The sequence below is a fragment of the Mobula hypostoma genome, chromosome 13, assembly GCF_963921235.1.
Source record: "Mobula hypostoma chromosome 13, sMobHyp1.1, whole genome shotgun sequence".
Taxonomy (NCBI): Eukaryota; Metazoa; Chordata; class Chondrichthyes; order Myliobatiformes; family Myliobatidae; genus Mobula; species Mobula hypostoma.
Genome location: NC_086109.1, coordinates 27,479,180 through 27,501,596, shown reverse-complemented (window position 1 = coordinate 27,501,596; position 22,417 = coordinate 27,479,180). Strand labels below are relative to the sequence as shown.

The following is a 22,417-nucleotide window of genomic DNA, read 5'->3' as shown; positions in this document are numbered from 1 at the left end:
GTATTCCATCTGCCATTTCTTTGCTCACAGTCCTAATCTGTCTAAGTCCTTCTGTAACCACTCTACTTCCTCAAAATTACCTTCCCCTCCACATGTCTTCATATCATCTGCAAACCTTGCAACAATGCCATCAATTCTAACAAAAACCGAGCAACACACACAGTGCAGGAGAAACTCAGCAGGCCAGGCAGCATCTATGGAAAACAGTACAGTCGATGTTTCGGGTTGAGAACCCTCGGCAGTCCATCATCCAAGTCGTTGACATATAACATTAGAAGAATTTGTTCCAACACAGACACCTGTGGAACACCACTAGTCACTGACAGCCACCCTGAAAAAACTCCTGTTATTCCCACTCTTTACCTCCTGCCAATCAGCTACTGCTTTATCCATGCTAGAATCTTTTCTGTAATACCATGTTAAGCAGCCTAATGTGTGGCACCTTGTCAAATGCCTTCTGAAAATCAAAGTACACGACATCAACTGATTCTCCTTTGTCTATTCTGCTTGTTATTTCTTCAAAGAATTCCAACAGATTTGTCAGGCTAGATTTTCCCTTGAGGAAACCATGCTGACTATGGTCAATTTTATCATGTGCCTCCAAGTACCCTGAGAACTCATCATTAATAATGGACTCCAACATCTTCTCAACCACTGCGGTCAGACTAACTGTCGTATAATTTCCTTTCTTCTGCTGCTCTTCTTTCTTAAAGACTGAAGTGATATTTGCAATTTTCCAGTCTTTTGGATCCATTCCGGAATCTAGTGATTCTTGAAAGATCGTTACTAATGCTTCCACAATCTGTTCAGTCATCTCTTTCAGAACTCTGGGGTGTACACCATCTGGTCCATGTGACTTATCTAACTTCAGACCTTTCAGTTTCCCAAGAATCATCTTCCTGGTAATGGTAACTTCACACACTTCATGCCCCTGCCAATGTCTTCCAAAGTGAAGACTGATCCAAAATACTTATTCAGTTCATCTGCTATTTCGTTGTCTCCCATTACAACATCTCCAGCATCATTTTCCAGTGGTCTGATATCCACTCTTCACTGTCTTTTACACTTTATGTATCTGAAGAAGCTTTGGTATCCTTTTTTAATATTATTGGCTAGTTTACTTTCGTATTCCGTCTTTACATTCTTAATGACCTTTTTAGTTGTTTTTTCGTTGGTTTTTAAAAGCTTCCCAATCCTCGAACTTCACCCTGATTTTTGGTCTGTTATATGCTCTCCCTTCGGCTTTTATGTTGACTTTGACTCATCTTGTTAGCTATGGTTTTGTCATCTTTCCTTTAGAGTACTTCTTCCTCTTTGGGATGTATATACCCTGTGCCTTCCATTAATGGTGCTAAATTACAGACCACCCAAATGTCTGAGAGATTTAGAGGAACATATTTGCAGAGAGATCGCTGACTGTTGCAAGAAACATAAGGTTGTTATAGTAGGTGATTTTAAATTTCCACGTATTGACTGGGATTCCCTTATTGTAAAAGGAATAGATGGGATAGAGTTTGTCAAATGTGTCCAGAACAGTATCCTTAATCGGTACGTAGAAGTCCCAACGAGAGAGTGCACGATACCTGATCTGCTATTTGGAATGAGACAGGGCAGGTGACAGAATTATGTGTAGGGGAACACTTTGCATCTAGTGATTACAATGCCATGAGTTTCAAAGTAGATGTGCAAAAAGTTAGGTCCTATCTGTAGTTGATATCCTAAATTGGAGAAAGTCCAATTTTGATGGTATCAGAAAGAATCTGGGAAGTGTGGAGTGGGACAGGCTTATTTTCTGCCAAGGGTATACCTGGTAAGTGGGAGGCCTTGAAAAGTGAAATTTTGAGAGTACAAAGCTTGTATGTGTCTGTCAAAATAAAAGGTAAAGATAACAGGTGTGGGGGCCTTGATAGTCAAGAGATATTGAGGCCCTGGTTAAGAAAAGGAGGTGCATAGCCAGTATAGGCATTGGGAACAAAGTTGAATATACTTCTTGGTGCAACTAATTTGAAAACTCAACGTGATGTGATCAAATGCACTTAGGGGGATGTTGGCGTCTGTGATGCAGAGAAGTTATCACCACTCTAGTTTTATATGAAATACAACAGGATGATTGTTCTTGAAGTTAATTGTATAATGTTTGAGGTTCAAGATATAAGAGCACAGAACTTAACCTTCCAGAGAAGGAATAAATAGTTAGAGAGTCTTGTGCTCTGTATTCTAGAAGCAGTATGAACTGTTGATGGAGCAATCATTTTTGGTTATCCGTTACCTTTGTAATTACCGGCAAATATCTGCAATATTTTCTTTTCATCAGCACTGATTCATGTTGGTATTGGTTTATTATGGTCACTTGTACCAAGATATAGTAAATATTTTCTTTATGTGCCATCCAGAGAGATCATGCTGTATATTACTACCTCAAGATGGTTAAAGAAGAGTTTGTAAAATAAGGTGGTTGCTACTCGAGAGAAAGTGCAGTGCAGGTATACAACTATGAGGTAGATTGTTAGATCAATGGTTCATAGTTATTAGTTGAAAGGTCAGTTCAGGAATCTGATAACAGAGGGACAGAATTCGTCCTTGAGCCTGGTGATGTGTGTTCTCAAACTCTTGTCTTTTTTGCCCGATATGGAGTGGAGGGAGATGAGAAGATGACAGGGGGTGGGTAGTTTGTTGATTGACTGCTTTCCCTTGGCAACAGGAAGTGGATGGAGTCAAGAGACTAATTTGCATTATAGACTGGGCTGCATTTACAACGCTCTGCAATTTCTTGTGGTCTTGGCCAGAGGTGTGGCCATACCAAGCTGTAATGCTTCTGGATAAGACACCTTCTAAGGTGTATTTGTAAAAATTGGTGAGAGTCACCAGGAACATGCTGAATTTCCTTGACTTCTGAGGAACTAAAGGGCTAGCTGTGCTTTTTTGGCCATAACGTCTACATGGCTGGACCAGGACAAATTGTTGGTGGTATTTAGACCTTGGAATTTGAAGCTCTCAACCATCTCCACCTTAGCATCATTGATATAGATATAGATGTACGTTTCACGTCACTTCCTGAAGTCACTGACTAGCTCCTTCACTATCTTGTCATTAGGAAGAAGCTATTGTCATGACATTATGCCACTAGGCTTCTTATCTCCTTCCTGTATTCTTGTTTCATTGTTGTTTGAGATCTGGCCAGAAAGGCAGTGTCATCTGCACACTTGTAAATGGAGTTAGAGCAGGATTTGGCCACACAATTGCGAGTGTGTAGGCTGTATAGTAAGAAGTTGAGGACACAGCCTTGTGGAGCACCAGGATAATATAGATCTGGTTGCCTGTTCTTAAACAGTGTAATCTGTTTGTCAAGAAGTTAAAGTTCCAGTTATGGAATCCTGGGCTGAGGAGGTTGGGAATGAGTTTGTTTAGAATTATGATATTAAAGGTGGAGATATAAGCAATAAATAGTAATGTGATAGAGGTGTCTTTATCATATTGATGTTCAAGAGTGAATGTAGGGCCAGGGAGATGACATCTACTGTAGAATTGTTTTGGAGGGAGGAGAATTGCAGTTGATCATGATTGTCTGGGTAGCTGGAGTTGATGTGTGGCATAATGAGCCTCTCATTTTACATCATGATGGATGTCAGAGCCATCAAGCTTCAATGGCCATTTCCTTGTTTTCCTCTAGCACTGTGACAGTTGTCTTCTTAAAGCTGGTGAGAAACTCTGATGGGAGTGGGGAGAAGTTAAAGATGTCTGCAAATGCTCCTGACAGCTGGTTCAGCCAGAATCTGAGAACATGGCCGGAGAATCCATCTGGGCCAGTCTCAGGAAGCAATTTCTCTCCTGTTTATAAATGGTGCAAGACAATTAAACAACTAATGTGTGGAAAAGGTTCAATAATATCCCCATCTGCATTGATACCAGAAGACATCTGAATGCAGAAGACATTATGCAAGCACCTTTACTCCAAAAAGGCTCTCTTCATGACACAACATAATAGAAGTTAGTCTTCACAAAATGGGGAATCAACGAGCCTTCGTAAAATGAAAGTGAATTGGAATTCTTTACAGTGATCGAACGCATCATTTATACAAAGAAAAATGGTGGTTGTGTTGGCAGTTTAATGGTATATATAAGAGAGCCTCTTAGGGCAGTAGTCCTATTTTCAATTATTTTCTGCTATTCCTTTAACAAAAATGTCGCATAAGTGGATATGCTTCCTGATGTTTGAGCAAGTTTCAAGTCATGACACGGCTGCTCAGTAAGTGTAGACAACTTTGAGAACACACTGATAAGTGGCTTTTAATGCATGTGCTGAGCATCTGTAACAAGAGAAAAATCTACTTACTCATCACATTTAATAACTTTATCATTACTGTCCCCACCATCAGTGTTTTGGGGTCAATGTTGACTAGAAGCTAGCTATGTAAGAACTTCTGCAGAAATACCAGGTAGAAGGCAGGAGCGAACATATGACTAAATGGTGGCTGTGGTGGTGGGACAAGTAGGGGGAAGCTAAAGATAATCCTGTAAAAAAAAATTGAAGTATGGAGCTGAAGTATTGTTAGGAAAAAAAGCACTGTGAATTTCAGAAATCTGAAATCTATAAAGAAATTCTGAAGTTCTGGTTATCTGAAATTGCTAAACTCAAGTCAAATTGCTGCAACGTACTGGCTTGGAAGATGAAGTGCTGTCCCGAGAGCTTGCATTGAACCTTATTGTAATGGTATTATCAGTGAAGAATAGAGTGCAGAAGAAAAAAATTGGCCCAAGAATTAAAATGATGATTTGATGGGCAGAATTGTACTTAAATGCACAGAATGGCAGCAGTTAGATGTTATACACAGCTTCTGAAATTTAGTTTGATTGACTTCAGCGCATCACTGGTACTTTGTTGTCTGTTTAATGTACAAAGTTCGAAGTGAATTTATTATCAAAGTACATATGTGTTGACAGATACTACCCTGGGATTCAATTTTCTTGTGCACATTCACAGTAGAATGAAGAAATAGAATAGAATCAATGAAAAACTGCACACAAAGACTGACAAACAATCAGTGTGTAAAAGATAAACTGTGCAAATACAAAGAAACAAATAAATAAATAATATTGAGAACATGAATTGTAGACACCTTGAAAATGCATCCATAGATTGTGGAATCAATTCAGAGTTGAGGTGAGTGAAGTTATCCATGCTGGTTCAGGAGCCTGATGGTTGAAGGGTAATAACTGTTCCTGAACCTGGTGGTGTGGGACCAAGGCTCCTCTACCTCCTTCCTGAAAGCAACGGCAAGAATAGGACATGGTCTGGATGGTGGTGATCCTTGCTGTTTTCTTGTGGCAGTGTCTCTTGTAGACAACCACAAATGAGTTAATAAACGTGGAGTTATTCACTGTAACAATTCTCCAGGTGCCTCAACACCATTGGTTTCAGGATTGTCTGGGTGAATAGAGCTTCAGGGACAACATTTAGTATAAGCGACTACAGTTTATTGAGAGCAAGAACATTAAACAGGTAGCTCTCATAGCTACTTTAGCTAGGTTGTTACTTACGGGGAAGCAAAGCAAGATTGTGGGACTTTGGCCCCAAATGTCTCTGAGATGTCCTGTTGCATCACACACATTGTGTATTCTCAGCAGTGTCTGGAAGCAGTGAATACAACATCATAGTTAATGTGGCTGTAGTTCCTGTGCTACGATACTGAAGTCAATTGATTTTATTTTCACAATATTTTTATTAAAATAGGACTAGAAATTTCTTCATAAAAGATTAGGAAAAGTAAAAGGCTAAATAGTATTGTATCATTTGTTGTGTTTTAGTGAATTACATTAACTTTCAGAAGGTTACAATGATATTAACAGCAAATTCCAATGTTTAAGTTGTAGAAAATTGTACAGAATAAGCTATTTCATCATTTCATACAAAAGTACAGAAAATCAGTTTTTAAATGCAAAATTTGCTACAGACTTCTGTAGTAACCAGCAAAATTAATGACATATCCATTTCAAAACATTTTTGAGTATGGCTTCCCTCACTTCTCAAAGACTCGCCCTTGATCAAAACTTTTCTTTATCTGTTACAAATTGGAAGCTTAGTGTGTTATATTGCTCATCTCAGAATCATCAGATGAATGAAATCAATCGAGATTTGAACCAAAGAGGATAAATTTCAAATTTCTGTGGAGTTTCTCAGGATATTTTATGTGAAATTTTGCTTATGGGGTTGTTTCATCTGAAAATGATGATTAATGCTATCAATTCCAAAATGATCAGTTTTGGATCATACAACACTTTACAATGAATGGGGGATGCCATATAATTTCTCAGTGAAAATTTCTCCGTTAAACAGATACTTTTTTATTTTTTTCTCCGTTAAAATATTGCCATTGGTTTAGTGCAATTATAACATGACAGTTTAATTTGACAGACCCTAACAAATATCAGATTTTAGGATTAATTAATAAATTTATCATGTACAGTACTGAACCAAAAGTCTTAGGCACAAACAAAGTATATAGGGTGCCTAAGACTTTTGCATAGCACTGTAATAATGTTATGTATTGCATTGTACTGATGCCAGAGGAAAAAAATCATGACATGTGAGTGATGATAAGCCTGATTCTGATATGGGTCTCTATTGTGGACTGAGAATGGGGAAGGTGCAGGGAGAGGGGAATCACGCTTGGGAAAAGGCGAAGGGAGAGTAGGACAACATGTAATTGCAGCATGTTTGGTCTAGTGTGGATATGTAAATACTATGACCTGTTGACACTTAAGACCATAAGACGTAGGACCAGAATCAGGCCTTTCATTCCATTGGGTCTGCTCCTCTGATTTACTTTCCCCCTCAAACCCATTCTCTTGTCTTCTTCCCATAACCTTTGACACCCTTACTAATCAAGAACCGATCAACCTCAGCTTTAAATATACCCAATGACTTGGCAAAGAACTCCACAGATTTGCCTCCCTCTGGCTAAAAAATGTCTTCCTCATCCTTTTAATAACAATCCTTACAATGCTTCATCAAGTGAGTGTTCCAGTAAACTATTTGTAATCATGGTTATTTATAAATGAAGGATGTTACCAGTATGTTGGAAGGAATTATTGGCACAATATACCCTATATTCTTCATTTAATTGTCAACTCCAGTTGCATGGTTGAGAAAGAGTAATAACTACAAATATTGGAAATCTGAAGTAAAAATTGAAAATTCTGCATCTCTAAAAGAAAACCAGAAAATATTTTGGTTAGCAAGCTAATTTTTATTCATTCAATTCAGAATTTATATTACTTTCGCTTTGTTAGGCATATGACCGAATAATTAAAATTACTTTTAAATTTGCAACCAACATTTAAGTGGCAATTTATATTTCCGCATGCACTTTGATTTTCCCCTTGCATTTGCAAATCCATTCAGGGAATGAAAATATTCACTCTTGTATGGTAATTTTAGTCTATTTTTGCGTATTGGTTCTGTTTCATTTCTGCATTGGGCATATCGAATCACTCTTGCATTTGATTCCTTGTGCATTCCTGACAATAAAATGCCATGTTTATGATATATTCTTAGATATAACACAAATATAAAAAGATTTTTTTCACAGCAAAGGCCTTTTATATTATATTCCTATTATGGGAATTGCTAGTCAGCCAGTGAGTGCTTTGATGATAATCTTTTAGAGTCATTTAATCATAGAGACATGCAACACAGTAAAAGGACCTTATAGTGTACTGTGCCCATGCCAGCCCTTCAGTACATATCTATGCTAATCCTATTTTCTAGCACTTTGTCCATAGCTTCTCTGCCTAGCCTAGATACTGTTTATGTCCTTTCTTTCTTTTTCAATCTTTTTATAGTTTCATAAAATATAAACATAACATAGCAATAATACAAATTGTTGGAAATACATTGTTATACTTAAAATGAGTAATTATAAAACCAAGTAGTATAAATTGACAAAACTCCCAATCGTGTAGGATAACGAATAGTACAGGACAAAAAAAACTGGAGAAAAATCATGAAAAAGAAAAAAAATAGAAAAAAAAACAAACCCTACCCCAAAAAAAAACTAACCAGAATTAGTCAACTAAACTAAAAAGACTTGGGCAATTCTAACAAAGTAAAAATGGAAGAGAAGAAAACCTTAATGTCAATGACTCCATTCCTCTCAACCAACAGTACAGAGAAGTAAAATAAGTTTGGAAATGGTCAAATTACATCATATGAAAATGCTGAATAAATGGCCTCCAAGTTTTTTCAAAGTTAATGGAAGGGTCATAAACCACACTTCTAATTTTTTCCAAATTCAAACACAACATAGTTTGTGAAAACCAGTGAAATACAGTAGGAGGGTTAATCTCTTTCCAATTCAGCAAAATGGATCTTCTAGCCACTAAAGTAAGAAATGCAATCATCCAGCGTGCTGAAGATGTTAAATGGTTTGAGTCTATCATTGGTAATCCAAAAATAGCAGTAATTGGATGAGGTTGTAAGTCTATATTCAAAACGGTTGAAATAATATCAAAAATATCTTTCCAATATTTTTCCAACAAAGGACATAACCAAAACATGTGAGTTAAAGAGGCTATCTCGGAATGACATCTATCACATATAAGATTAATATAAGAATAATAACGAGCTAGTTTATCTTTGGACATATGAGCCCTGTGCACTACTTTAAACTGTATCAACACATGTTTAGCAGATATAGAGGATGAATTAACCAATTGAAGAATTTTTTCTCATTTTTCAATCGGTATAGTAATCTTAAGTTCTCTTTCCCAATCAGCTTTAATTTTATTGGAAACATCAGGACATAAATTCATAATTATGTTATAAATAATTGCTACAACACTTTTCTGAGAGAGATGTAGATCTAAAATTTTTTCCAAAGTATCCATTGGATATGAGTGTGGAAAATTAGGAGAAGCAGTAATTAAAAAGTTTCTAATCTGTAGGTATCTAAAAAAGTGAGATCTGGGTAAGTTATATTTATTAGAAAGTTGATCAAAAGACATGAAACAATTATCCAACCTAAATCATGAAAACGTACTATACCTTTGGTTTTCCAGTCAAAGTAAGCTTGATCCATAGTGGAAGGTTGAAAAAGGAAATTAGATATAATAGGACTTGCTAAAATAAATTGATTGAACCCAAAAGATCTTTATTAAAAATCATTATTCATCCTTTAATATTAGGAGGTTAATTTATATTGTTTATATCCCCTCACTTATTACCCCAGAATGTATTATCTCATTAGATGCTGAGAAAGCCTTTGACAGAGTTGAATGGCCTTATTTATTTAGCGTGCTTGAGAAATTTAATTTTAGTTTGACATTTATATCTTGGATTAAATTGTTATATTATTCCCCGGTAGCTTCGGTTTGTACTAATAATCAAAGATCTCCCTTTTTTCGTCTTTTTCGTGGTACTAGGCAAGGATGCCTTCTTAGTCCTTTACTATTTAATATCGCCCTTGAACCTTTAGCAATTGCTATCCGTGACTCGCCCAATATTTTTGGTATTACCCACGGAAATGAAATATATAAATTATCACTATATGCAGATGATTTGTTATTATATATCTCTAATCCGGAGAAGTCAATTCCTGCTATTCTAGCTTTGTTGGCTCAATTTAGTAACTTCTCTGGCTAAAAATTGAATTTTAATAAGATTGAATTATTTCCCCTAAATAAGCAGGTACCTATTTATGGATTTTTACCTTTTAAATTGGTTACTGACTCATTTATATATTTAGGGATAATAATTACGAAGAAGTATAAAGACTTATTTAAAGCTGATTTTTTACCTTTAATTGATCAGATTAAACTTTTGTTTACTAAATGGTCACCAATTTCTTTGTCTTTGATTGGTCGGATTAATGCTATTAAGATGATTATTTTGCCCAAATTTCTATATGTATTTCAACGGGTTCCAATTTTTATCCCAAAATCTTTTTTCGATAATGTTGATTCAAAAATTTCCTCATATATATGGCAGAGCAAAAATCCTAGGCTAGGTAAAAAGTATTTACAGAAATCTAAAAAGGAGGGGGGGCTTGCCCTGCCAAATTTTAGATTGTATTATTGGGCAATTAATATTCGATACTTAAAATTTTGGTTACGAGATTTGGATGTATCTTTAAATCCACATTGGGTAAATCTTGAATGTAATTCATTACAAGGGTCTTCTTTGGGTTCGGTTTTAAGAACTTCGTTTCCTTTTATTTCTTCTAAATTGTATAAACAAATGTTTATGTCCTTAACATACAAAAAAAATCCTGCTCATTGTTCTCCTTAATAGCCACTAACCGGAATGAACAGTCGTATTGGAGATACCAGGAGGTACAGTGTGTGGCACATTGTGCACTAGACTCCTGAAGCAGCAAATAATTTAAGAAATTGGAAGGTGATGGGGTTTACAGAAAGAAAGAAACTGCAGTGGTTTGTCTGTGTGAGAAGAAATGCGTTCACGCTAGGCATAATTGAATGAGAAAGAAAGATAAGGTAGGGTCTAACATCAATGACTCCATGTGACTTCAAATGGTAGTTGGCACAGAGCCTGTAAGGACCAAAGCAGCATAGAGGAAGGTTGTTATTACATCTCTATTGTCCCAGCAATTCGAACACTTCGGACTCAATTGACAAAATCAAGAAAACAGATCAGTTGTCATGAATTAAGACTACAAGCACTATTATCTGAAATCATTATATAGGTTATTGGAAGCCTTGGTCATCCCTTTAACAATCCAGTAGTTAAAGTTTAACTACTGAATGACTAATTTTCCCTGTCTCAGAGTGCTTGAAGACAATACAGTGGATTCCAATTATTTGGGACAACCTTTAAAAAAAAACAAAAACTAAATGAGAAAATATCTGGGGTTTCCTTTGTCTATTTGGGACACTATGCCACTCAGTTGGGGAGAAAACTTGCTGACCAGTTTTTAACTAGTCAGTTGCATGTGCTTGTGTGGCCGTTAGACACTACACCGTGCTTAGAGCGAACAGTTTTTAAATGGCATCAGTTGCATGTGTTTGTGTTCAAAAAGCAGTAATTTCTGTCACTGATATTTGGTGAGAAATTAGCAGTAAGACAATTCAGAACTATTTTGCTCACTGTGATTTCAATCATTCAGACTCAGTGGTGTGAGAAATGGCTGGAAGTGAATATGAAATGATATCCCCACTTCAGCAAATTTGGAAGTATAAAAAATTTGAAGGCATCAACAATCATATCAAATGTTACAATGAAAATGAAGATTTGGAGGATGCAACCGTTTGTGTGGCCATGAGACACCTCACTGTGCTTAGAGCAAACAGCATCAGTAGCATATGCGTGTGTTCTATCATTCATTTGGACCAAGAAATGATGAATTAAAAAGCAGAAAAATGTTGACACTATTTCATGAAAGAAGACAATATAGGCAGTCCATTATATGCACTAAGTGTCTGCACTGAATTTATTCACTTACACTCAGTCAAAAGAACATGGTAGCGTACACTGGATTAATTCCTCCATAGATAACTGTTAGGAACTAGTAAACAGTTTTACAGTACTGTAGTAATATTGGTAGTTCTAATTTGTTCTGCATTTAATTTAAGTATGTAATTTGTTACTTATTTAAATGATAGTTTCTTTTTTATGCCTTCTATTTGCATGAAACATTGACTAATTGGGCCAGCCACTTAATTGCACCAAAATGTACTAGTCCTGATGTGTTCCAGTTAACTGGAATCCACTGCATATGCATTGCAGATGTCTTTGTTGATACATAGACAACTAAGGAGTTTGGATATTAATAGCCAGTCAGACTTACATTCAGAAAAGATGAATTAAAATTGGCAGACCAAAACTGAAATAGAGGAGGTATTAGAAATCTAAAGCAAAACAGTAAACATTATAAATACAGTGCTAGTCTTAGAAACTGACTAAAATCTGCATAGACTTTTATTTCCCTTATTTCAGAATGGCCCTCGTTTGATATATGACATCATTCATGATTTGATCCAAGTACAGGTTCTCTTATTGCAGTTTCATAGCGTTTTTTTTTAGCCCATGAGACACGGGAGCAGAATTAGGCTATCTGAACCATCAAATCTGCTCCACCATTCCATCATGACTGATTTATTATCCCTCTCAATCCCATTCTCCTACCTTCCCTGTAACCTTTGACACCTCGACTAAAGAGGAATATATCAATATCCACTTTAAATATAATGTTACGTACCCCGTAACTGGGTTGCCAAACCAGCAGAAATGGATCACTCAGTTGGAGTCTGGATTACTGGAACTAAGAAAGTTTTATTAAAGAAATAAGCAACACAGTACTCTAATAGTAAGGATATAAATGCAACAGGTTAGCAATGAATAAACACACATGTACACAGATCTAGGATAATAGGATCAATCAAGCTCTATCGTCATCTGGGGGTAAATGACCAGTTTCAAAGTGACGCAAAGTTCAGTTCAATTGAGTTCAGTTCAGTTCACAGTAATCACTGCCGTGGGGGAGAGAGAGAGAGAGCAAATGAATATTCAAATCGGATTCCAAACAGACCTTCGATATTCCTCACAGTCAGCTTTCGGGCAAGCCCTTTGTAATGTCTTCTGAGGTCACCGACTGTGACCCCTCCGTTTCAGATATGATCGTTCCTCTGCAGTGAACCTGGCACCTAGGCAAGGGCGGACACACACCAGGTTCCTGCCGAACGTACCTTTCCACCCTGTGCATCTATGGCTTGGTCCTGCGACCAACCCTCCAAAACCCCACCGACTTGTGGGAGACGCACCGCTTCCAGGGTCTCATTACCTCGTGGTGTCGTGTGTGTCGCCTTAGCGAACCTGACCCTTTTTATCCCCCTGCTGGGGTATCGCCTGTCCATCACACTTCAAACAGTTCAGGGTTCAAAGGGAGCCGATCTTGACAGCTCTCAGACCGTGTCTCCTTCCGTTAAACCTCCCGTCTCTTCATTAACATTTCCAAATGCTGCTCCATTGTCTTCCTTATCTCTCTTTCTCCTGAAGACAGGTGGCAGATCAACTGCTGATCCCACTGATGCCAGCACAGGACAGTTAACATCTTAATCTATGTGTACTTTTTGTAACCCTCTTTCATCACAATAACCAATGACTTGTCATCCACAGTTGTCTGTAGCAATCAGTTCCACAGCTTCACCACCCACTGACTAAAGAAAATCCTCCTCATCGCTATTGTAAGGAGCTGTCCCTCTATTCTGAGGCTGTGCCTTCTAGGTCTAGACACACAGAATAGGAAACATCCTTTCCACATGCACTTTAGCTACGCTGACTTTGGCCTATTTTATCATGTGCCTCCAAGTACCCTGAAATCTCATCCTTAATAACAGACTCCAACATCTTCCCAACCACTGAAGTTAGGCTTACTGTCCTATAATTTCCTTTCTTCTGCCTCCCTCCCTTCTCAAAGATTGGAGCGTCATTTGCACTTTTCCAGTCCTCCAGAGCCATTCCTCAGTCTATTGACTCTTGAAAAACCATTACTAATGCCTCCACAATCTCTTCAGCTACCTCTTGCAGAACCCTGGGGTGTAGCCCATCTGGTCCGTGAGACTTATCTTCCTTCAGACCATTCAGCTTCCCAACAATGTTTTTCTTTGTAACAGCAACTACCCTCACTTCTACCTGCAAGACTCTCAAAGTTCTGGCATACTGCAAGTGTTCCACAGTGAAGACTGACACAAAATACTTATTCAGTTCATCCACCATTTCTTTGTTTGAAGTTCATTTATTATCAAAGTATGTACACTATGTACAATCTTGAGATTTGTCTCCTTATGGGCAGCCACAAAACAAAGAAACCCAATAGACCCATTAAAAAAGGCTGTCGAGCACCAAATGTGCAGAAGAAAAATTAGTGCAAACAATCAAAGTAAGCAAATAACGTTCAGAACAAAAGTTCACAAAGGTGAATCCACAGCCATGAAGCCAGTCATCACTGCACCCAATCCAGGAGCCCTTTAGTTGCAGGCTACAGCCTTAGCTCACTGCAGAGACAAGTAAACCTCATGGACCGGTGAGATGAACACTGGCCCGTCCTTGTCCTTTGGCCCCGACACCCTGAGCTTTTCAATCTGGCCCAGCACTTAAATCAGCCAAACATCGGGTCGTTCCATGCTCTTGGACCAAGGTCATTCTGGCTCTGTGTTGGATTATGATTGATCCACCCCTCATTCAAATCACTGATATTGAATAAACAGCTGGGGCTCTAGTACTGACCCCAGTAGTATCCTCTTAGGAACAGCCTCCCCACCTGAAATTAACCCATTTATTCTAACTCTGTTTTTGTCCGTAAATCAAATGACACTGACATCGATGTATTATTCCCAAACACGTGTGCTTTAATTTTGTTTAATAATCTCTTTTGTGGTACTTTGAGAAGACTTAAAATTCCAAATGCACCACATTAGCTAGTTCCCCGCATAGTTCCAACTTCATATAATTTTACCATTTTTGTGAAACATAATATTCACTGCCTAATTCTATTATTTTGGGCAGTAATTTTCTAGGTATTCTGCTGCCACTTCCTTAATACATAGCACACTGGGTCAGCAGCTGGAAGTACTACTGTACAACTTTGGTGACCTGTGCTTGATCCCCCAACCCATGTGGAGAATGCTCCTTTTCTCTGTTGCTACAGTTTCTCCCAAATAACAAAGACATCCTGAGAGGCTAATGGGCACTTGTAAATTACCCCTAGTGTAGATGATGGATAGATAATCACAGAGAGTTGGTTGGTGTTTGAGCGAAGAAAACAATAGAATGAGGTCTCGGACTGATAAGAAGACTCAAAGAAATGGTATTGACTGGATAAACCAAATCGTCGTATTCTGTCATAAGAAAATATGAAATAGATTCTAGCACACTGCAAGCTGTCAATGTCTGACCAAATGGCTCCTAGTTTCTCATTTACTCTCTCCTGCTTGTTTTCTATCTGTCAGAGTAATGGAATTTTGGAAAATAGTTACTGAGTAACTCCGTAGCAACTTCTCTCAAGTCCTTGGGATGCGGATTAGTAGTCTTGGAGATACAGTACAGTATCTTATCTTTCACTGAAATTAATGTCTCCAATATTGAGTTTCTACCAATACTAATTTCTCAGTTCCTCATCCATTCTGGATCTAATAACATCCACTATTTCCAGGAGATTTTCCAGATCCTGTTATTATAGTATTGCAGCAGAATAGATTGATCTGAAAGCATGAGTTTTGAAACCATCATGACAGCTGGATATTGAACTGCAAGGAATTAAATAAATCTAAAATTTATAAATGGATGCTCGGAACAGTAAAAGTGTGAGCTAACTATTGGTGAGGGCCGTAATGTGTTTTCTGCTGTTCTCCACCAACTTAAGTTGTAAAGTGGTCTCTCTATACTAATGGGGGATAACAAGTGCACGCAACTTTACTTAAACTTGTAATAGTTGTACATAAAAAATCATATTACTTAATCATTTTGTATAACAAATGGTTCCTTTGCAGTGCCTATATACATTTTCTATTGCTTATTTGTGATCCTGAATAGCTTTCAGCTGAATTAGTATCTTTTTGGCCTGCCATTCAGCCATAATGTAAGCAGTATTCAGTGTGATTCTCAATGATTAGAGACCTGGTGGGGTAATCGGTACTTTACTGTAGTTTAAATTACTGCCTGCTGTTTTGTGAGGCAGCTGCCCTTCTGTTTCTTTACATGATGAACCAACTGGAAATTTACTGACCCTGCCTCTTTTGTGACAGCTTGACGGAATTTATTTTTGTCTACAAGTGTTCTTGTGGCACTTCAAATTGTCAGTTCTATTATGAACTTGTGTGGATATATTTAGTTTGAAACGTTGACCATTCATGGCTGACCCACGAGTGGGATTGCATGGATGTCACACATATTCTGACTTTCGGTAAAAACCTAACCGAACCACACATCACCCCAACAAAGAAAACACAATAATATCTTTGAAAGTAAAAAACCCATATAACTTATCACTTCTTTCATCAATGTAATATTCTGCACAACACATTTACTGAATAAAAAGCAATGGTAAAAATTACATCACACCGGTTGTTTTCTACCCCCCCTCCCCCACAGTTCTTTAGGGAAACAACAAATCAGGGGAAGACCAATTTTCTTCTCAATCCTGATCTGCTATCTGGTGAAATTATGTCTGCTTTGTGACCTAATTCCACATTCTTGCTTTGTCTCCTTGTCACATTGTATCTTTGCTTATCTACTGAATGTCAGTTACTGCTTTCAGAAGAAAGTTCCACATTCTTACCATTCTTTGCATGTACATATTATTCCTTAACTTCATTCCTGCAGTACCGAGCTGTAGGTTTTGGACTATGTACCATATGTACAAACCCCATTTCCAGAAAAGTTGGGATATTTTCCAAAATGCAATAAAAACAAAAATCTGTGATATGTTAAATACACATGAACCTTTATTTAACTGACAAAAGTACAAAGAAAAGATTTTCAATAGTCTTACTGACCAACTTAATTGTATTTTGTAAATATACACAAATTTAGAATTTGATGGCTGCAACACACTCAACTAAAGTTGGGACAGAGTTAAAATAAGATTGAAAAGTGCACAGAATATTCAAGTAACACCGGTTTGGAAGATTCCACATTAAGCAGACTAATTGGTAGCAGGTGAGGTATCATGACTGGGTATAAAAGTAGCATCCATCAAGGGCTCAGTCTTTGCAAGCAAGGATGGGTCGTGGCTCACCCCTTCGTGCCAAAATTCGTGAGAGAATTGTTAGTCAGTTCAAAAGGAACATTTCTCAACACAAGATTGCAGAGAATTTAGGTCTTTCAACATCTACAGTACATAATATTGTGAAAAGATTCAGAGAATTCAGAAACACCTCAGTGTGTAAAGGGCAAGGTCGGAAACCACTGTTGAATGCGCGGCACTGCCTAAGAAACCATCATGCTACTGTGACAATTATAGCCACCTGGGCTCGGGAGTACTTCGGAAAACCATTGTCACTCAACACAGTCCGTCGCTGCATCCAGAAATGCAACTTGAAACTGTATTATGCAAGGAGGAAGCCATACATCAACTCTATGCAGAAACGCCGGTGAGTTCTCTGGGCCCGAGCTCATCTCAAATGGACCGAAAGACTGTGGAACCGTGTGCTGGAGTCAGATGAGTCCACATTTCAGCTAGTTTTCGGAAAAAATGGACGTCGAGTTCTCCGTGCTAAAGATGAAAACACCATCCAGATTGTTATTAGCGAAAGGTGCAAAAGCCAGCATCTGTGATGGTATGGGAGTGCATCAGTGCCCACGGCATGGGTGAGTTGCATGTATGTGAAGGTACCATTGACTCTGAGGTGTATATTAGGATTTTAGAGAGACATATGTTGCCATCAAGGTGACGTCTCTTCCCGGGACGTCCATGCTTATTTCAGCAGGAAAATGCCAGACCACATTCTGCACGGGCTACAACAGCGTGGCTTTGTAGACACAGAGTGCCTGTGCTTGACTGGCCTGCTGCCAGTCCAGATCTAGCTCCTATTGAAAATGTATGGTGCATCATGAAGAGGAGAATCAGACAACGGAGACCACGGACTGTTGAGCAGCTGAAGTCTTATATCAAGCAAGAATGGACAAAATTTCCAATTGCAAATCTACTGCAATTAGTATCCTCAGTTCCAAAATGATTAAAAAGTGTTATTAAAAGGAAAGGTGATGTAACACAATGGTAAACATGCCTCTGTCCCAACTTTTGTTGAGTGTGTTGCAGCCATCAAATTCTAAATTTGTGTATGTTGACAAAATACAATTAAGTTGGTCAGTAAAACCTTTGAAAATCTTTTCTTTGTACTTTTGTCAGTTAAATAAAGGTTCATGTGAATTAACATATCACAGATTTTTGTTTTTATTGCATTTTGGAAAATATCCCAACTTTTCTGGAAATGGGGTTTGTACATGGCTTATTATGATGATGAAGCCCCTTTTCTATGACTAGCCAGCCAGAAGAAATGGTTTCTCTCTATTTGCCCTAACAATTTCCATTAAAACTTAAATCAAATCAGAATAAATTGTAAGAAAAATAGCTTCTTTAATGTTCTCCAAAATTAATCATTTGCTGCTGGACATCATCTTGGTACATCCACCCTATACTTCTTCCAAAGCTGGCATAGTCTTTCCCAGGAGTGATACCAAAAATTGCTCACAGTGTCCCAAAAGTTATATGGCTTTTTAGTTTCAAAGATAATATTGTGTTTTTCTGTCAAGCTGTCAGAAAAAAAATCTGTGGTCCCTATTAGGTAAGCCCTCCTAATATGAAGACCCGCACTGCATTAGCCTTATTGACTTTTCTCTGAACCCATCTGGAACATTTTGGTGATCTAAGAACCAAGGTGCTCATATTTCTATGAACATCCATGGTTCTAGATTTTCAGCATTTTGAAATTACTCTGTCTGTTGTAAGTCCAAATACATTGACCACAGATAACCCGGTTGAAGTACACTTGCTACAGTTTAGCCAGTTATTCAAAGGATCAAAATCTCAATGTAAAGATTAGCTTTCTTTTTGTCATTTGCACATTGAATCACACAGTAAATTGCATTGTTTGTCAGGAGAGTGAGATTCTCTGGGATTCTCTCAGATGATTTTTCACTCCTGATGGTTTGCAGTGTAAATAAAGACTTTTATATTTCCAAGTTACAGTTTCCATTTGGCTCAGTTTTATTCATTTACAAGAGTAGCACCAAGTTAGTCATTAATCTTCAATAACATGTTCTCAGTTTATTGTCCAAGGAGCTCTGGGTTGCCATAATCTCCAGGCTGCCAGCCAGCAAACACAGTTTCTTCTAAATAAATGCCATAAAGTGTCAAAACCAAAACAAAAACTCCCGCTGGTGGCTCCTCACCACCTCAAGCTGTCAACAAGAGAGGATTGCTGAATGAAAGAGATGGATATCTTGTAGTTGATTTGAGAATTATGCAAAGAATTTGCAGGATTCTCAGGGCAAAGACAGGCAATCGATGACAGTTTTTTTGTACTGTACAGCTGCCCCTCATCAGTCTACACAAGTTCAAGGATAAAAAAAATAAGCTTGATAATTTATGTTTTTCATATTCATTCTTCTTTCTGTGAGCAACAGTTAAGATTTCATGATTCATTAGGTAGCCTCAATTGCCTTGCTTATATCCTAAATTGTGATAGGCTTTGTCCATGTTCTTGGATCTGCACTTGGAGAATATTCCATCGTACTCATGACCTTTATCTTGTAGATGATGATTAAAGCTGTGGGATATCATTCACTACAGTCTTGTAGAGTTAGTAGTTAATACAGCTAATCTAGTTGATTCCCTGATCAATAGTATGCTCCAGGATGTTCCTGGTAATGCATTGAATAATAAACTAGATTAAACTCTCTTTTATTGGAAGTAGTGATTGCTTTTGAGTAAATATTACTTGCCTTTAATCAGCCCACTTGAAAATTTTATCTCAGCCCCATTGCACAAGCTATTTCATCATTTCATTTGCTGAGGAGTTGTAATGAGAACTGAACAAACATTTGCACATCTGACCATGATACAGAAGGAAGACCGTTGAAGAAGCAGCTGAAGACTGACAGACCTACGGTACAATTCTGACCTTGCAAAGCTTGGCTGACTTTCCTGAATCTAATCACTGTGCAGCAGATGGGACTACATTGGGAATGCATTGAGACGCAAGAACTCATTATTTGATTCACTCACCTCAGTCTCTTTGAACAAGCAAGATTAATATTGCCTGATGTGTAGTGAAGCTAAAACTTTGCTCTGATTTTTTTTTTTACAGGGGTTGCCTAAATCCATTTGTTGTAAATAGAAAGATTTTTGGGTTGGTATGCTTACTAAATGGATCTCCAACATACATAAAGTACCTTGATGTTATCACCACTGTTACCAGGGAATTGTGTGTGTGTGCTGAATAACTGTCTTTTTTTTTGAAACTCAGGTTATCCACTCAGTTCTGCATATTTCTTTCAAAAAGATTTAAAATCGTGTACTGTTAAAAAAGGGTGAGATTTATTTACAAGTCTCTAGAATATTTCAAACTGAAAGTTTTTGAGATTGTTGCACTGTTGGGAAGCAGGTGCACTGTGATACTCTCATGTTCAGTCAAATCACAGCAAGTATACATGTTCTTAGCAATAAAAAAAATTGACAAGAATAAACTGCAATGCCTTTTCATTCTTTACTTTTAAAGTCAATGCCTTCTGTACTGTTCTATTACATTCCTATTCAGCAGTGAAACTGCTGTCACTCCTGTGGCCATCGAGTCACAGTTAGCATATGCACATAGATACTCAGAGAAAATGATCTTCTATACTTTGACAGTGCTTCTTTTCACAACCCTGGAATATCTCAACATGGTTTACGGTAGTTGAAAGTCTTTCTTTGATATTCACTTTATATATTGGGGAGAAGAATCAATTCGTACACAGCAAGCAAACAACCATGTGATGATTTATATAAGTACTGATGCTGGTAGGGATAAACAATGAGATATTATTCTCCACAATTTCATCAAAAAAGGAAGTTTATGTTGTGGTATAATAATATATATTATTAACCAAGAACGCATGAATGAACATGATTAAACCCAATTGTATTGTCACTGCTGGTATCACATAATTACTGTGTAAAAATCATGGGACTTTCAGTATATGTTAAATACTAATTAATGAATTTTCAAAATCTATTGAAATTTTAAATGAGTTTAAGTATTAAACTATAGGCTTGAGATATGTAGATCTGTAGAAAGGCAGATTTCAAAGGAATTTATATTGATGGCAGGGTACAATGTGCTGATGTAACAGATAGAATATTTAGCACTAATGATCAGGGAAGAAAATCCAAACAAGAATCTGCAGAAAAACTGCAAATCATCGACATCCTTTGGCATATAATATTTAATGTATTTTTGCTGACAGTCAGAGAATTTAATGCCTGAGGGAAGTTATGAGTTAACATGATAAGAACTTAGCAAGCTCCATTTACAAAATGGTTGGGCTGTTTTGCTTACAACCATGAAAAGTGGAATTTTCTTTTTATTGGTCAGCAGATAGTCTTCAACAAAGACATCTTGTGAAATTGCTACCACCATCAACAACCAGCACATAGTATTAAGCAGTGTTACAAGTGCGCTCAACTGTTCATGTTTATATTTCTTTTTGGCATCATCTGCAAACTCCGTAATGTTTGAACCATAGATACTCAAGGCATCACACTGATAATGCTGGTTAGTTTGGTGGATGTCTCATCTCCTGTTTGTTTAAGTGAATGTATTGATGCCATTACTCTGACCACAGAAGAGTGAGGAGTTCTGGTGATAAGCACAAAAGATTCTGCAGATGCTGGAAATCTTGAGCAACACACCCTAAGTACTGGAGGAACTCAGCAAGTCATCAGCATCTGTGGTGGGGAATAAACGGTCGATGTTTTGGGCCAAGACCCTTCATCGGGACTCGAAGGAATTTTCTGATAAAGGGTCTTGCACTGAAATATTAACTGTTTATTCCCCTCCGTAGATGGTACTGACTTTCTGAATTCCTCAATATTTTATGTGTGCTGCTAAGGAATTCTGCTGATTTGACTGCATTTTATCCATATATTTCCTGGCCATTTCACTTCATTTTCTATTGGAGCCCTTGTATGTGTAGATTGGTGTGTCCATTCTACTACAATTCAGTGTTCCCACACAATGCAGAAAATTAAATTGCAATACTTCACTGAGCTGGAGCAATGAAAAGTGAAAGAATCAAGAAAGTGAAAATTATGAATATAGGTTCAAATTTGATCGATGATTAGAAACGTGAGGGGATGAGGATTTAAAGTAAAAGGTTACTATAGGTCAAGGGTATTACAAAGTCCCTGAATTCATGTTGTGGCTGTTGCAAACACAAGCAAGATCATATAACTTACCCGCATATAAGCATAGGGTTTCAGTTTGGAAGTGGTTGTGCATGCTTTTTAGTTTCTTTAGTTTATGAACTATGCTATATTCTGGAATAAAACAGATTGCTACAGATATAAAATGTCATTTTGCATGTTGAAATTATAATTTTTGATTCATGATTATTTCCTGTTCTCAAAGTAGTGAAAGTGCCAGTCATGTACAGCAAACAAATTTCCACTGTTACTTTGCATGCTATTTCTTCCGATGTGATTGACACCCTAGATGCCCAGAAATAATTGAATGGAAGTAAAAATGGAGCTCTATGATTTATTATCACACATACATCTTTCCATTTATTTTTCAATTTTCTTGCAAATGGGCAAACCACTATCCTTGTACCTTCTCCTTAAAAATAATAAACATGGACGATCAGCAAAGTCGGGCTGTTTGTTTTTATGGATGTTTGTTTTCAAGCTGACTAAAAGTTTGTGAA

General features: G+C 37.4%; 1 protein-coding gene across 5 annotated transcripts in view; it reads left to right on the top strand.

Annotated features, from left to right (window-relative positions):
* Positions 1–22,417, top strand: part of LOC134355512 (copine-8-like) — a 674,862-nt gene that overhangs the window by 355,794 nt on the left and 296,651 nt on the right. Inside the window, exon 10 of one of the 5 annotated variants that reach the window (XM_063065496.1) lies at positions 19,579–19,688. The exons of the other annotated variants lie outside the window; for them this stretch is intronic. Within the exon in view, the coding sequence (XP_062921566.1) occupies positions 19,579–19,612 (34 nt within the window). The 3' untranslated portion in view covers positions 19,613–19,688. Of the gene's footprint in view, positions 1–19,578; positions 19,689–22,417 lie in introns of those variants that run through there. 5 annotated transcript variants of the gene reach the window in all.